The sequence below is a fragment of the Opisthocomus hoazin genome, chromosome 6 (assembly GCF_030867145.1).
Source record: "Opisthocomus hoazin isolate bOpiHoa1 chromosome 6, bOpiHoa1.hap1, whole genome shotgun sequence".
Lineage (NCBI taxonomy): Eukaryota > Metazoa > Chordata > Aves > Opisthocomiformes > Opisthocomidae > Opisthocomus > Opisthocomus hoazin.
The window spans coordinates 45,592,735-45,611,008 of record NC_134419.1 but is presented as its reverse complement, the minus strand read 5'-3'; the positions used below and the strand labels follow the sequence as shown (position 1 = coordinate 45,611,008).

Here is an 18,274-nt window from a genome sequence, read left to right as displayed (position 1 = left end):
ACTTTAAAGTTTATATAGTCACTGATATTATCTTTAGAGCTACAACGGGGAAATTAACATGCACCTTCAGTAAGCATGACAGAACAACAAATGCAGCTTTACATGCAAACTACCTGGCTTGCGAATAAACTGTGTCATGAGTTGAGACACAGGTGAGCTACCATCATACCTCCAGTAACAGTTCAAACAGGCAAAAGGCTGCCTGCACACCTATCTAAATATCACCTCTCATATCCATTATACACCGGCCACCCTCACCGACAAACACTCATAAAAAAAGCTCCAAAAAGCACCTGTCCTGCAAGCCAAGAACAGTGAAACAAGACTAACATTCCCACCTTAAAAGCTGCTTTTTCAAGTCAGTTACATTTCCCTTTTGATTTTGTAGTCCTTCTGTTCTTTTAAAACAAGTAGAAAAATTACTTTGTTCCACACACAATGGATTTGTCCAATTACAGATTGTTAAATTAGGCATCCCAGCCTGCCCACTATCATAGGGTCCTGAATCACTGTCTCAGCTAAATGATTCATGCATTGCCTACAGGAGCATCTACCCTCCCACTCAACATTTACATAGCTTGTTCTACAACTAAAGGTGCAGAATTCTTATCAAAAGAGCTGCAGTTACACACAATTTACTAGGTCAGCCTGATAATAACTTCTTAGCAGATGTCTCACACCATTTGTTAAGCAAGCTACCAAGACTACTAGTACCTCTTCAGAAAAACAATTCCTCCAGCCAACACATCAGCTGAAACACACAAGTTGTATTTCAAGTTCTGCTCAATTTTCCTGCATCTCTTATTCAAAAATGATTCTTTAAGGAAAAGAAATTATTGGATCTTCATCATTAATTTCAAAACAAAACAGTAAAATAAGAAATTTGAAAAAAGCAAAATCTAATCACTCTCCAGGGAACTAAAAAGAAGACAGAAAAAGATAAATTCAATTCATGTGAAAGAGCAGAGGCAAATTCTTGATAGTCTTCCCAGCAAAGACAAAAAAAACAGTTTTTCAAAGGTTATTTACCTAAAACCAGTAATAGACTGGTTAAATCATATGAACATGGTATAAACACTTAATTAGACAGTCACTAGAAAGAAAGCAGAAGTCTAAAACATTCCCAATATATTCATGAACAAGAGAGTCTCTTGATTTCTCACATATCCCCCACACTACCTGCTGAAGAGAATCCACCCAGCCACAAAGTGATTTCTCTGAAAAGCAGAACAGCTTGACAAATATTACTTCTCACTGCACCACGCTCCACTACAGGTACACAAGAGTTCTACTAGGCAGAAGAAAAGTAGCTACAGAGCTGGTAGCCTTTGAGGACATGCTTTGACACGAGGCCATGATGATGGGAATCCTCAGTTGCTAGGGGGAAAAAATCCTCACTAAAGAACATTTGCACTATGAAAATATTGTAACCAATTAACCCTTACTGGAAATAAGTTTCTACACAAGCCACACACGTCATTTCTGCCCTATTATCTACACAAGGATAAGCTCTCCTGCGGCTTAATGCTACAGTACCACATTAAAACACTGCACTAGCAAACAAGAGGTGGTGACAATAGCAAAAAGTTCTGTGGTTTTCAACAGCAATACCCAGACATTGCAGACTCAGTATTATCTGGCCTTCTAACATTTTTATTAGGCTGAAGACAACAGAAAATTGACAAGTAAGAAGCTCGCAAGACTTCCAGCTCTTGAGCAGTGATTTCCTACCCTGTGGGTCTTGCTTTCAACAGAAAATTGGGCAATATGACCTCCAGAAGTTCCATCACTTTTCTATGATTCTAAATTAATTCTGAATTTTGTCCATCATACATGCAGCTTTCAAAAAAGCTTATTTTCTACCTTAAATACTGCCAAAGTAGCCAAAATGTGCAGAAACACCAATGTAGTTTACCAGAAGTTTACGTGGGTTAATCAAGCAAAATACCAAGTCGTTACTAACAAGTACGAACAAGATTTCACAGCCTGTAGTTTCAGTGCAAGGAAGGGAAAGATTGTGAGGAATCATTATCATTTTCAACAGTAATTACTTTCTCACATAGGATGGGCTTCTTCAATTCCAAAAGACCCAGGAAATACCATACATCAGCTTCCTGCTTTCAGGTAAATATTTCAGCCTGTTCTCTTGAAGAAATATGCAGCAATAAAACTGAGGTATTCCTAAACTATTTCAGTCTCTACATTTTGTACTCACCCAGAAGACGATGTTGTAGCTGAAGAGCAGGTATTTGTACCAACAGCTGACTTCTGCATTAGAATATCGGTAATAGTGCATCTTCTATAGCACAGCGTCTGCACAGAAGAGAAAGGATGAGAACAATTAGGCAGTGAAAGATTTTAAGAATACAGGATTTTTTTTCCCAGATCTCTTCTAATCTGTTGAGAAAGCGACTACAGGAACCTGTAGTATGCCATTCAGAAGTATACTTAAAGTCAGCTCAAACTTCTGCTGACCCTAAACTCCCTCTAAGTATTTGTTGCTTAATCATCCTGTCTTCTTTAAGCAGCCCTACCTGGTAACAGGGAGGGACACCCAAAAAGGAAGCTGGCTATACAGTTAGCCTAGGAAGATCTGCATCAATAAGTCGACATTCATCTGCTTTCTCACTCCTTCAAAACCATTCTACTTAGACAGCTGCTTGGACTTATGCAAAATTAAACACACACCATGTGTATTTCACATCCAACAACCCAGCTAGCACGATATTAGAAGTGGCTCCCTGGAAGATCTCAGCATCTACAGATTGCTAAATACAAGAGACAGTTGTACTCTGTCTTTTCCATACTTTAACATTTCTTTACTAAATCAGTATCCTATAAGAGGTTTTACTCTTAAGAACAAAAGCCCCACCACTAAACATCTGATCTCCTCTGCAGAGTTCTGTTTTCTGGTTTCCTTACATACACTAGAGATAAGGTTCAGCTGCAACTGTTGCTCAAATATTTCAGAGAACTACAGCTTTTCAGAGTATTATAACTAAACCACCCCTGCAGAAATGCCATGCATAAGAAAAAAACAGCACAAGCTGTAAAATCGAGAGCTGGAGCAGGGAAGACAAAGCACTCTCACAGCCCTCACATTCTAGACAACTGACCACACAAGTGCTGCCTATGACAGACAAGAAGCAGTTACACATTTCAACCCTCCATTTGCTTGAGGTACATGTTTTCCTCCTAGGAGAGGTCAGTGAAAGCCCTGAAACAGGGAAGCAAGCACAGAGAATTTTCAAACACCTCATAACTAAGAAAAAGACTTCAAGGACTATGCTGACCTGGACATTCACAGACAGCACGCAAAAACCAAACTGACCCAGCAAAGTCTGAAGCCAAGCACCATGGAACAGACAACTGAAGATCTCCACCACACGCACAGCTATGAGAAGGGAAATTAAATTTTTTTTAGAAGGCAATCTGCATCTGGGTGTAAAAAACAATTCTGCTGAAAGAAGGAACAGAACTAAATACCTGCCAACTTTGAGACTCCCATTCAATACAATAAAACAGCTTACTTTCGCTCTTAAGGGAAATATTGATTATTTTCCAAGACAAATATGGAGTACGACTATTGGTGTCTTACTGGAGGATTTTATTTTTTGAAATCTCAACACCAATATTTCAAATTTTGTACTAAGCATTTTTCCTGAGGCTAAAACTACACACACACAAACAGATGAAGGACACACAAACATCTCCAGCCCAAGACACCATCGACAGAGATCCCAGACAGACTTTTAGTTTCCTTCCAGAGGCCCCCCCATGCCAGGCTTGGCTTCCATCTGGAAGCAGATTAAGAGTCCCTCCTTGGTCCAGCCACATCCCCCATCCCTCTCCAACCCTAACCAGGAAGTTTCTTTGCTGTCCAACCAAATGGAAATAATTTTCTGAAATGCAGAGACCATGCAGAAAATTTAAGGAGGGTACATTTTCATAGAACAGTCCACAGCTTTAAGTAGTCAAAAAAAAAATTCGAAAATCATGTGACCTGGCATACAGAAGTACAATTACAATACTTGTGAACAGAGAATAATTTCTGCACTTTTCAAACTAAGGTGGTCTGCATGTGCGTAAGAGGAATTTTCAGATCCTACTGAAATTGATAGGTATTACACAAGTCATACTGATCCACTAAAAGTAGATTAATTTGTATATAATAAAGCCAGACATCACCTAAGGAGCTTTCACACATATGCTACCTACGCAAGTTGCTTAAGATACACTACCCACAGGTGACTAGATTAGTGCATCTGGACAGACACAGTGGCAACAGAAAAATCATTAAAAGAACGAATCACTCCTCCTGATTCCATGAGATAGAGTAAAAGTGGATTAGGTCAGAACTAAAACATTTTTTCCTCAATAGCCCCAGTAAAGAGACTGAACACACAGAATGACCTGCTTCGCTGGTTTCAGAGAAATAGCAGACTCTGGAAAATGATTAAAGGATACATTGCACATTCTCATAGAAACAATAACTGCAAAATTTGTCAGTCTAAAGAGTGCGAACATTCAACATTAACACCTGAGCTTGATACTTCCACAGTTCAGATGCTGAATTCCATACAGTTTTAACCAAATACTGAAACAAGGGGTTTTGCCTTCCAAAAATCTCACCTTATAACTAGGTCCTAATGCTCACAGTTTGTTTATAGCAAAAAAACATAATCTTTGTTAAAACAAATAAAATTGTGCTTTGTGGAAGTACTGGCAGTGACTGGAAAGGACCTTCCTAGATATGACCCAATCATATACATAAACTGAGTTTTACAATATACATTCTGAAGATGTAAACAGTTTTGTTTCCTCACACCCTGGTTCAGCTTTAGTTACTGACCTTTTCAACCCATCCAGCTTCACAGACAATGTTCAGGAATCTTCTTATTATGAGACATACTAAAGAAAACTTGTTTAAACACCATTCTCCTGAGATGCTTCTCTAAGCGTGCAGCTGGGAGAATACAAGAGAAGGAACGAACGCTTGGTTTTCCTGACTTCATTTCGGTCTGGAGCTCCAAATGGCAATCTACATTTCAACCACCAACAGTCATACACTTGTCCAAGTCAGTAAGTGTGATGGGTCTGGGGAAGAGGAGACACTGGGAGACAACAGCACAACCCCACTAATCTGAGCAGAGTCCAAGACTGTATTTGCATCAGTGTAAACCTGTATTAGAGCAACACACTGGCTGCCAGTGCAAACATTCTCTGGATGCAGGCACACCAAGGTCTCCATCACCATTCTGCCTCCCTCCCCATGAAAATCAGGACCCTGGCAAAATACAGGAGCAACAACTGTAAAATGCACATACTACTAGTAAGAAATACTGCTTTTCCTGCTGCTACCACTACAAAAGAGGAGGCAGCAGGTGGCATTTAGCTAGCACATCATTAAATTTCATAAAAATGGGGTTCTACTAGACAGAGGCTTAAAATAAACTGAGGCAGGAAGACAAGCATACCATTTTACGACGTACAATACAAAGAGAGTCTGAATGCTCTTTGTTAGGTTTCCCTCCCTGGCATTGGGACTAACATCCAACTGTCCAAATGCCAACTGCAGTGAAACTATTCATAGGAATAAGAGCATCAAAAGCACCCTTACTTTGATAAGCACCATTCCCCACCTACGCTCACCTTTTTGACCACCAGCTTGTAAGACATTTCTCACCACTTCGCCATAAAACCAGCAAGATGCCCCAGTCAATACCAATCACACTATTTTCACAGCATGAAAAAGCAAATGCCTTTTTTATATGCTGCCCTTTTTTAATGCTCTGAAGTGACAGAGGGCCTGGTACTACCGGTAGTAGTTCCTTGTTGCAATAAGCTGTCCTATAATGGCATATGGGTCCCCAGACAGATGTTATCTTCTGAAACACCTGCCTGTACGAAGAGCAGATTTGACTTACTCTTTGCTTATCCTCATCAGGAGTCTTTCAGTTCTTCTTGACAGACCACCAAATGCCATATGGAGCAGTATAATCTCTACTGGTGTGGGAGTGACATTCTGACATCATCAACTTGAAGTGTAGGTGTCTGACTTTCCCCTAACCCCACAAATAAACAGACCAAACAATTCACTCCGGGCCACACAGCCTCCTTCCCTGTGTTTATACTAAAAGCAATCAAGTTTCCTAACGTAGGAGTAATCTGCTACCAGTCTAGAAATCTGCTGCATCAGTATTTCATTTAATTTACCTCACAGGCTACATAACTACAGTTAGGCAATACTACAAAACACTTGGAAGATTAAAGCAGTGTGTGGGCAGCATAGACTAGTAACTTTCTCTACAGTGTTTCAGACAAAGCAAGTCACATTATGTCAGCTGACAGTTATCACCCACTCATGACAACGGGAATTTCTAAAAATTAAATAGAGACCACTGCTGCTTTGGTAGAAAATACAATTTTGCCTTGGTGTTTACAGCTTTAGTGACGGGGAAAAAAAAGTAGTCATTAAACAGAAGCTACTGCCATTTCCAAAGCATTTCTACACCCACGGATTCCACTCTTACCTTCAAAATGCTACAGCAGTGATATTCATAGTCTATAGATTTTAATCCTCATAAACCAGAAGCTGTGATATATTAAATTATCTAGTTTGGATATGCAGGGAAATCCTCACAGATAAGATGTTAAATCTAGAACAACTGCAACACTAATGCACATCTTGATCTAGGTCCACAAATTCTTTTGACTCTCAGGAGGCGTTAGCTTTACAAGGCAGACCTCAGTAACACCGAAGTTCCAGGTTCAGGCAGTACTGCCAGCACACATAGTCCAGATCCCTTTTCCTGCCCCCTCTTAAAACCCACAACCATTAATCATCCGACTCAGCGGAGCAAACAATCACACAGCAAATCATGTAGCAAATCTTCAGATCAATCCTGTGATCCTGTACTATGTGCCAACAACAAAACAGTTTCAAGCCTTCCAATTTACCTCCCAGAGCTCATACAAATGCCAGTGTGGGTGCAATCAGGTGTCAGAACAGGGATGCGAGGCCAGAAGCAGTGCCAGCTTCTGAGAGTGCTCATGGAAACACAGCACAATGCCACCCTACACCAGCACCACAGGCTATACCACACTTCAAGCTAACACTGAAATGGACGACCCTGGGGGAACAGGGGCAGAAATGAGGGAAGAGAAAACAAAGAAAAAAAATTTCATTTTGTAGGCTGTTGGCTGGTCCCCCATCATTCATCAATACAAAGCATAAAGTCTATACGAAGCTGGTGAAGCAAATCAACAAAGTCAAATGAAAAACACACTGAGGAGCAAGAAGAATTTCTAAGACACAGCAAGAAATGCACTTCGGCCTATTGTTTGTTTTGATAAGACTATTAAATCCTATTACTTCATTAACACCAAATCTACATCAAAAAGCACCAGTTCATTCATTCAAGACATGGTGCCATTAAAAATAACTGTCATATTCTTTGAAGATGCCCAATCAATAGGTTTTTCTGTGAAATTGAAAGAAAGACTTCTACCTGATCAGGGATAGTTCAGAGATTTTTCTTAGGACCTTTTGAAAATGAAGCAACTAAGAGGCACCTACAGACTGCTCTTCCCACATCCCTGAGAGAAGCTGGCCACGGAGGCAGTCTTCCTGTTCAGTACAATTTCTGGGTGCTGGGCATCAAACCTTTGCATGTAAGGAGTAAGCTGGTGCAATCAAAAGGCAAGAAAAACTGATGGGATTTGGAGCTCTTACAGGCTTATCTGCTCCTGGAAACAGAGATAGCAGCCCTGTGGATGATTCAGGAACTCCCTGCAAGCATGTGTCATCTTTATTTTTGTAATTTTGTCTCCAAGGAACTCTGACTGGGGCCTCACAAAGAAAACACAAGCTTCTCTTAAGGAATACAAGTACAGTGTATTTACTTCTGCTGCAGTCCAGAAGGGCAAAGAAATATTTGCTCACTCTTACAGGAAACCTAAGGATTATTCAACAAAGGGGTTTTTTTGGTTTTTTTTAACCTGAAAGACTCAGGACAGACACTGCTGATAGGTTATCCCTATTTCACTAGAAAAATAATGGCAGATAACAGCTCTCTGAACTCAGTGGAAAACATGACCAAAGCCATACAGGTTTCTTACAACATCATCTTTTGGGACTCATATTTTTTTCAAAGTCTTCAAATAATTTGAAAAATATTTCAAGCACAAGTTGCTCCAATACAAACTCTACAAAACCAATCCCTCAGAGCAGATCCAAACCCCTGTAAAATGGCCAGAGTTTCAAGTTTCAGTGACCAAGCTTTATTCGCTACAGCACAAACTGCAACTTCAGAAAACTTGTAAGGAACATACACCAGTGTTCCCAAACCAAGGAAGCACAGATTCAGAAGAGCTCCACTGAAGCTCTACAGACAACTCACACTAAAGTTACACATGTGCTTTTGGCCAAGCCACTGCTTTTACATGGATGAGTGGCATCTGAAATACCATGTAAGAGTACTCTGGACTTAGACTAATATTCAGAATGTAGACACCTTAAAATTCTGGAAAAGAATCTACATGGGCATCAAGAAGCATCATCCTTTAACCTCTTCTGAACTGCCCACTTGACTAACGTCACCAATACTTCGGTATAAAAGCTCTACACTGCACAACTAATTCAAGGAGCTATTCAAACCATCTTTCATGGGATATTTTCAGCCCCATTTAATTTCTTCAACTAACAGAAACACAGTAAAGGAAGACTTAAAAAAGGCAAGCACGATTAGGGATCATTCCCACAGCAATTAAAGATCAGTGACAGAACAACAGCAGTTGTAACAATTGCACTTTTCACCATACTTCACACAAACTACCAAAAGATACAGTTGGTTGGCCTTGCTTTCACATAAAGTCTTTATTTCTACTTAGCTATAAAAGCTACTAGCAATACTAAAAAAAAAAAAAGTCCACTGAACAAAAGCAGCTCCAAAAATTCCATATATTCATTTACACAAACTGGTCAGAATGAAAACCAATTATGCTACAGAATGCATATACTGACCACGTAAATTCAAACTGCAAATATTTCTAGTTATTGACAGGGAGGAGAGTTACAACTCTACTTGACTATCCACTGAATTTTACTAGGTTTATGCTACTTCTGCTCCACTGACCTCAGGTTCACTGAGCTAGTAAGCGAACAGATAGACTTTCCACTCCAATATACAATAGTGCTTGACAAAGGCACCAGCTAAAAGGCATGGATCTCTTACCTAGTTCAAGAGAAATTTGCACAAACTAGCTGACTGGAAAGTGTACACTCCACATTCTGACTTTAAGCAAGAGATAGCACAGGAAGCAGAAAGAAAACAAAATGTCACAAGTAAATGGAGTCTAAAAGCCAGCGATTTTCCAAACACGAGCAGAAGAGTGAAAGACAATAGAAGAAAGAACGATCTTTTTGTAAGTTGTCAGGCTCTTTATTAATATTTAAGAATTGCAGGCAGCAGCAGGAGTACAGGGTGCAAGACTTTCACTGACCTTATCCTCAATAGCACTACGGAATAACCCATGCTCATGCAAGTTAAAACTCTGTCGGATTACACCAGGATAAGTGAAGCCAACACTATGGCTCATTAACATCTTAGGAAAGTTTGGGGGTGGGGGGGGTGGAATCTTTCATGCCTACGAAAATTTTCTCAGTTCCACCTGAATAGGAGTTTGCCTGCATTGTAACTTATTTATTATACACAACACATCACAAGCTATGTTTTCCTTTTACTTCACAGAAAATTCAGGTATTGCGAAATGCGGAGAAGTGTGTCAGTCATTCTGAACAGGAGTTTATTCACTCCAGGGAGCAAAGCCTGTTAGAACAAGCAGCCAGAATAATCTTAGCTGATCAAAACTCCTCAGCTGCTTTCTACTACCTCTTATGAGAGCAGATACATACCCACTCCCTATAACATCAACAGTAGCAAGGCAAAGCTTAAGGCCTCAAATTAAAGCAATCATGTAATTTGACTTTTTTTTCCTTTCAACAGAAGGTTTTGGACACCTTACAAAGTAAATATTGAGGAGCCAGAACTTCCAGTTTGGGGAATAATTTTATTCCTATTTAGTTACCCAACAGTAACAGAACCTATTCAACACATGTCATTTGCTCCCTCCCATACCTCTACACAGACCAAAATGTTTCCAGAACAAAATGGGTCCTCCATTTGCTATACTCACTACACATCACAAAAATAAGTCATAACTTAGAGGAGAAAGGACAGGAAGCCACCAACTTTCTCTGCTGACAAATTCACTCTTTCTTCAGAGAACACCCTAAACTTTTAGATGTATTGTGGCTTTCCTCATTTCCAGGAATGCCACTTGTTCAAGTCTCCAGTTACATTTCAGCCAAAAAGGATATCCCTTCATTTTCTTTTTTCACAAGAGGGAAAAACAGGAGACAGATTATAGTAATGTACACTAAAGAAATTACAAGCATATAATTTGTTTCAGGGTTTGTTGTTTTGAGGGGTTTTTTCCCCTTAAAATCATTCCTTGCTTTGGATGTAACCTGCAGTCTGTCCACATCAATACTGTACTTCTTAGCCTTTACACTCAATGTTCCTATCTATGTATTTATATAATAAATAAATATGTATTATGTATAATAAAATAGATACATATTTTAACAATTTAAACCAGATCAAGCTATCTCAAAGTTAAAAAAGAATTCCAGCATTGACACCTGTTCTCCGGCAAAGACCATGCTAAGCAATGAATGTATGTACCCGTACAATACTAGTTGCACTCATCACTTGTTCTGGTTAAACAATGCCATCTCCAAGTCATGGAGACATGATGTAGAGCTGAATCCATAAAAACCTCAATTTTTTTTTTCCTCCCCTCCCATCCCAAGTAACAAGACTCATGCTTTCAAACACCTGAGGAGCATCATTCCCAAGGACGGACCCTCCTAGCACCACTAAAATGCTTCTTATTGGGGTGGGTAGGGTGTTAATGTGCGTTGGGTTTGGGGACTAGACTTTCAAAGCTTGCTTGCTTTTGCTGCCCTCCACCTCACGCACCAATTGCATTCACAACACACCCAGGAGAACCTTACCTTACATGCTGACCAGAACGGTCATCAGCTCACAGGCCACAAGAGAAAATAGCTCTTCTTGGCCACCTAGACAGCTTAACAACCATGTAATTGTTTTCCCTACCAACTGACTTTCTGGGAAACACACACACTTATGCAACTTTCGAAAATCAACTAGCAGGTAAACCTCTAACACAATGCCAGAAAACGTTAGAGAAGTGACAAAATGGCATTCACCAAACACCTTGCAATCCTAACCACTGTCAGCTCTTCAGAGACTAGATATCTCAGCCCAAAGACAGAGAAATAAACTAATGTTTCAGGAGACGTAGCAGGTAGGTTCGCAGAGCACCCTGCACACACTACCACAACACAAAGAAAAAGAACAAAAAAAGACCAAGAACAAAGCTGCTCCAAGCCACCAAGCCCATGCTTGAACAGCTCCAACCCTTCCCCCAAGAGCCAGTGCTCAGGCAGGTCGTGAGAAACCCTTGACTGTCTCACTGGAAGACTCTGTATCCGCCCCAGGGGAAGGAGGAAAAACAGGCTTTCCACCTCTCAGGAGGATGCCAAGAACAACACGGTGTGTCAACCAGAGATCAGGGCAGCGAAGGCCATGAAGTGACACCATCGGAGCTCCTTCCAATGCAGACGCCAGTCTCTGCAATAACTAACAGCAAATGCACCCGCAGAATTAGATGGTGCAGAGGTTGGACACAAACACTTCCTAATCTGTACCTTTAATGAAAGGAAAACACTAAATATCTCCAGAAAAAGAAAAACAAACAAATGTGAGAACACAGGAAACTGCCATATTAACAGGCTGACAGCATGACTGGTAACACAAGCAGCACACCTCAAAAAAACAGAGCTGAACAACACCTCCCCTTCTCACTTGTCCCAGCTGGACAAGGTCTTTCAGTTGTACTCCATCCTGCTTTGGAGAAGCAGACCACCACTATGACCACTTCGTCAAAATACCCTTTGCAACCTCAGCACACTGTACACTTCACTAAAAAAGCCACCTTGTTGTCTTCCGAGAGTCATCTCACCAACTGCCCATCCATTAGTTTCAAGCCAGACGACATTTTAGATGAACCTCCCTCCTCCACAGGCTTGCTGTACAGACAAACTGAAGTAAATTAATGCTCAGGGCAGGGTGGAAAGCTTTGCTGTTTTGTACCCTGTACTATATATAGCTGTATCACTGTGTTCTTATTCCACACAGCATTAGGTACTTCCCCAAGCACCAGTTAATAACAAATTGTTGAGGGGAAAAACGTGCATCAAGAGAATCAGCTCCGTATCCTGGCAGTCAGAAGGCTGCTGTCGCATAGAGACCAAAGTCCAACATCTCCGGTGTCTTCCTTCACATGCAAGTTACTTGAGGCTATTCCCTTTGTTTCCTATTCCAGGAGCTTCCAGATGTCAGTGTACATGTTTCAGCCCTGATTTTATACCCCAAAGCAAGAGCAGACAGCTCTCACCAAGCAGAACAAACCACGCTCTTTTCGGAATATTAAAGTTCATAGCATTCAGCTGCCTCTGAATACTGTGCTTCATACCACTTCCAGCAGCTGCGACTGCAGCAACTGGAAGCTGCCTTGTTACCTCTAAGTCCATCAATTATTTAGAGAAAACACCTTTCCAGAGAGACTCAAGTATCAATTATTTCATCTGAGCAGGAAAAAAACCTTTAAAACAAGAAAAAAGATTTCTGGGAAAGGCTGTTGGGCCACATGAACAAATTTGGTTTTGTACACTAGCAATCTGACTGAAACAGAATGAAAAAGCCGAAATAAAACAACCTATAAAAAAGCCAAAAGCTCATAGGCCCACACAAGCTCAGCAAGTGCCTGAGCCTACCAGCGCCAAAGGAAGAGCCCTAGCTACATAACAAGGCATCAGAACGGGTCTTCACATGGAAGACCTTTATCAATTTCTTATAAAGGTCTGCTCTCTAGACTGGGAGCATAAAATAGAAAAGCTCCTTTGTAACATCAGGACAACATTCAACAACACTTACTGCAAAGATCAAGAGGAAGCAAAGCCCTATGTTTATTGCACCCTTGCCTTTCATGTTCAGCTTCAGATTGAGGATGAGGACAGTACTAAGATTTTCAGCCTTTGCACAGACTTCTGAAGACAAGGACACAGAAACAGCTCTCAGAAGAAACGTGTAAGCAGGCACTCATCCTGGATAAGAACAGAAATGCATTCACTTACACATATCGTGTATGGGCTACACCACAAGCAAAGGGATAAAAAGCTGCTGTTTTGCTCCAGAAGAGGAAGAGAGACAGGAAACACTGAAGCAAAAGAATCACCATTCCCCCCTTCCAAACAGGGGCTGAGGCACACTGAACCAGAAAGGAAAATAAACGTACTTTTAAACCCTGCTAAGAGCCCTGGGTTTGGACACAGTTCCTCTTGTGCTCAACACATTTAATTTTCATTTGCTAAAACTTTTCTGCATAAGCGATAACAGAAGTCAAGTGTGAACAATTGAGCAGAATAATACTCCTCTCTCAAAAGGCTTCAGTATCAATATTTATGTTACATTGGTAAAGAAGGTCAGCAAGAGCCTGACCATTCAAGCCAGTGGTTTCAACTGCAAACATCACAATCCTTTACTGTGTCAGTTTTGAGGATCACAATTTTCTGCAGGTTAAATCCTTTGCTGTAATCCTCACCTGTGACATGCCTAAAATAGAAGAATTTACCCAAAAATTATTTTTCTGCTCTCTGACCATACTGAAAACAGATTTTGTTCAGCCATCCAGAATAAAGAGAAGTTATTTTACAAACCAAAAAACTCAAATATAAGACATTCGACTATATTTAAATTATTCAATTTTGGTTGTTTTCAAAATGAAGTCATCTGAACTTAGATGCTTCACTCCCCCCCCCCCTTTTTTTTTTTGCCTGCTAGATTAAAAAAATCAAATCTCAGTCTTTTTGGGGGATCCAAACAATTAAACTTTAAAACCCACACATATCTAACCTCGATGAGCTTTACTCTGATCACCTCCAACATTATTCTTAACCTTTCCATTACCAGATGCTTCTAGCTGGGCATGAGCCAAAGAGTCGAGGAGAAGGATCCTGTTCCGGCCTGAGCTGCACTAGGGGCTAGAAGGCTGTGGCAGTACCCTCGCACAAGCTACCAATGCTACAGCTCTAGAAAAGCCACAGATTTTAGGAGTGCGCAATACTAGTGAGGAAGACATGCGACCATCCTTCAGACGTACAATCAGACGCCACCTGGAAAAGGACCATTTCTTAATTTCTTCCCCTTAGCAACAGCCTGCAACATTTACTCTGAAGAAAATTCTTGTTCGTGGGTTTGATTTACTTTATCTGAGGTACTTCAGTTTACAGCAACATGAGAACCATAGCATGTCCATGGATTTTGTGAATTGCAGCCTATTAGCCTTGGAAAGACACCGCAGATGCCAAAGTACAAAGTCCCTTCTACCAGAAACAGGAAGTTTTGACCCAGGAAGCCACAGTGCAAAGCAGCTGGCACAAAAAGCGAAAGAAAAAACCTTCTTGATTCACTTCTGAAGGAGGCTTAAGCATCTCGTTTGTCTGGTGTCTGAAACCCACATTATTTCAACATACCCCATCCAAGTGGAATTTTTTTCTTGTAAAAGCAGAAAATTACTCAAAGGGAGGATCTGTAGGAACCATTCTGGTAACAGCTCAGTGAACTCCACTTCCCCACACACACACCCCTCAACGAGTTTCTAATCTAACACAGCGAGACAGGAACAAGAGTTTAATTTATCCACGCTCAGAGGTGCACAAACTGTGCCACACCTAATACACGATGGGAAACTTAACATAAAACTGTGAGAATTAGTTGTAGGAGTCTGTCAACTGAAAAATGCCCCCACTTTTTTTTCCAAACATTAATATCCAGGTAATGGCCAACTGGAAGTCACACACCAAAGCTCCATAAACTAAATAAAACTACCCTCTATCAAAATCAGAGGTCAGCCTCAAGACAAAATAACCTGCAAGTAATCAAAAAGCATATTCCTCCTTTATTCATTAGAAGCTAGCCAACAACTTCAACTTCTCCATCCCGATTATCTACACATTTGCATCCAGACATGACCAAATTCATAACGCATCATGGCAACAATATTCTTGCTACATCTAAGAGCAAAAAGTTACATCTTCAATATCAAAGGAAGTTCCTCAATTAGGTAACATTTCAGGGCTCAGAAAAAGGGCTTTACAAGATCCTTTCATTAAGTATTACAAGGCCTGAGTCCGGCAAAAGGCATCCCAGAACACATCCTATTTCAGTCCTGTGAGGTATGTTACGTATATGAAGGCTTTTGCACAGACATTGCTCCTAACACAGTGCTCACAAAAGATAATACTTGTCTTTTTTTTCTGCTCCCCCTCCTCCCCCCTGCAAGCAGGAAGGAAGAAGAGGAGCTTTTAACAGAAAACTGCATAAGAATAATTATTCTACAATGCAGTAAGTGTCAGGCAAAGCCTATGCCCAGAGACAAGAATAAGACTCAATTAAGACTCAAGGGAGGTTTCTTCTGATTTGGTCATCTTACCTGGGGACTGGAGATAATGCTTCGACACAGAGAAAGCCACAAAGGAAGCTAACTGGACCAACTTACACTAAACAAAAATTACACAGAGCACACAGACAGAGAAAAGCAACTTTCAATTATTTTGATTTAGTTCCAGACCTCACCTCCAGCAAAGCCTTGTCCGTCTATGAGCAAGATCAACAAAAATAAAGTAAAATGCCAACCACGTAACTTATTTGCACTTTGCTTTTCAACACTATTATAAATGCATTCCCAAACTTTTGGGAAGCTATTTCCAAAAACTGCTGTTTCAGTGACACTGCAATTTCAAACATGAAGATCTTCTAAAGACAAGCAACATCACTACACTCTTCCCACCCCACAAGAGAGCTAAAAGGACGTACACCGCACTCTGAAAGCCCCTTCTTCCATTGTTATTAGCCAGAGGATAAAGAACACCATTGCAACAACACAGGTGTCCCGGATTTGTTTAAAAACACCAACTATAAAACAAAAGCTGCAACGTAGTTTCCCCCACAGCTCAATCCTACTTCACACCAATGACCACAGTTGAAATTCCCACCTGACCCCTTCTCTCCCCACATAATTCCTGTCTCCAGCAGAGGAGTGGTAGCATCTCAACTATCCGCATCTAAGCATTTAAAGTTTCACACATTTATTGTAAATATAAAGTGGCTTAGGAAGTTATAAGAGCATGTGAGTACTGATATCCAACTAGTGAGGATGGAGACAGCCAGAAAGGCGATCCTCACCCCACTGAGCATTTACGAACAAGATATACCCTGTACTTCCATTCTCTAGGAACTAGTTTCCTTCCACTTTATCCAGCGCTCTAGGTCACAAGCTTTACATCTCTCTAAAAACAAAAAAAAAAAAAGCAGTGCTGGAAAAATGTTATCCTGCCAGTTATCTTAGAATATCCTTCCCTCCATCAACACCTTTGAAGATCTGCTAAGGAAGGGAAAACCCAACATAAGTAACTTTGCTTATTTTTACAACTTTTTTTTATTATTATTCAGAAAGGCTTAGAATTAAACCACTAAGTCTACACTGAGTACGTGAGGTAAAGTCAGACACACGCTTAGTGGCCTTACACACATACTCTGAAAGTGTAAAACTGTGGTTTGTTCCACACCAAAAAGCCAGTACTGAAGCTAGGCAGATATAACACCACGGGTCCTGCATAATACCAGGCCTTTTCCAGTCTAGCGTAAACCCTCTCCCTAGACACGCACAAGGGCCATTCCCTTCCTTTAAAAAAAAGTTTACAAACTGAAAAAAAAAAAAACCCACCACTTTCCCCACGTTAACCGTGTATAACGCATTTTATTCGAACTCTCCTCACGGGGCCTGTATGCAGCAGCTTCTCGGCAGTGGTCCCAGACCAGACATAAAACGTTCACCTGAAACTACAAAGACATCCAGGCAGAAGGTAAATGACCAAAGCGGGAACTGGCGATGTGTTAATTACACAAACACTCACGCCGGGACTCCAACAGGAGCCGAAACAGGCCCGGCCCTTGAGCACGCCGTCGGGTGACGCCGAGCTCAAGGGCCGGGCCTGTTTCGGCGGGAAGCTGACAGGGTGTCAGCGAGCACCCTCGCTAACACAGCTTACAATTAATTATAGCTAAAATTAAGAGGGGGGGTGAGGGGAGAAAAAGTTACAGGCCTCAGTCCTCTCACAGCTTCCGCTACCAGCAACGCCTGGATTGAGGGCAGAGGCTGGCAGCCGCCGGTGCAACAGAGCAGGCGAACGCCGCCCTGCGGCTGCAGCACCCCGAAAGGCCTTTTCAAAACAAATAAATATTTATTTCCTTTTTTTTTTTTCGTCCCTTGTGGCACCTCACTCAACGAAACAGCTCCGAGTGAACTCCGAGAGGAAGCCTGGCCCGGCCCCTCCGGCTTCCTTCCAAGGACAAGGACAATGGCAGCGGCTCTGCGCTCTGAGGAAACTCGCGAAGCCCGCAGGGCTGCTGCCCGCCCGCTCCGATGGCTGCCGGCTCTCAGGGGCGGGAAGCGACAAAATGCCGGCGCTTAAAGACGGGAGGGGGGAGAAAGGTGCAGTCCTGTACGGCGGGGACTCACCTGCGGCAGCAGCCTGCTCGCTAAGTTGCGCCGAGTTGGGCGGAGGGCGAGACGGTGCTCGGAGTCCCTCGGCTTAGTCCATGGACACAACTCTCCCCGACCTTCCCCGCACCAGCGCCGGGGCTCGCCACTCCGCCGCCGGGCGCAGAGGAAGCGCGGAAATGCCCGCCCGTCCCCCGGCCACGCCCGCTCCTCTCGCACGCAGCCGCGCTCCACACAAAGGGGACGCGGAGCAGGCCCGGCTCTTTCTCCCGATGGCTTCCCCCGCTGTGACACCCACCCCACCCTACCCCGTCACGGGCCTCCCCCGGGCTGGCGCGAACACCCCCGGGGCCGGACGGAGACTGCGAGCGCCGACGGCCCCCGCCCCGCCCCAGCGGCGGGAACGGCCGCCCCTTGGCGGCCGGCGAGTCCCCGCGCCCCGCTCCGGCGATTCAGTGGGAGGAAGGCCCGGAGGGCTCGGCAGGGCTCCCGGCTCTCCTGCGTCGGACCCGCTTTCTGCTCCAGATGGCCGCGTCCCGGAGGCTCGGAAAGCCGCCTTGCC

The 18,274-nt window shown here is 42.3% G+C and overlaps 1 protein-coding gene across 4 annotated transcripts in view; it reads right to left on the bottom strand.

The window, feature by feature from the left end:
- TSPAN14 (tetraspanin 14) overlaps positions 1-17,980 on the bottom strand; it is a 52,689-nt gene extending 34,709 nt beyond the window's left edge. For all 4 annotated transcript variants that reach the window (XR_012764247.1, XR_012764248.1, XR_012764246.1 and 1 more), the window contains exons 1-2: positions 17,731-17,980; positions 2,216-2,313 (exon numbers count right to left, since the gene is read on the bottom strand). Coding sequence is in view for 1 of the 4 variants with exons in the window: in XM_075422985.1 (XP_075279100.1) it covers positions 2,216-2,296 (81 nt within the window). In the remaining 3 variants the exon portion in view is untranslated. The remainder of the gene's footprint in view (positions 1-2,215; positions 2,314-17,730) is intronic.
- Between the last annotated feature and the right edge of the window lie 294 nt (positions 17,981-18,274).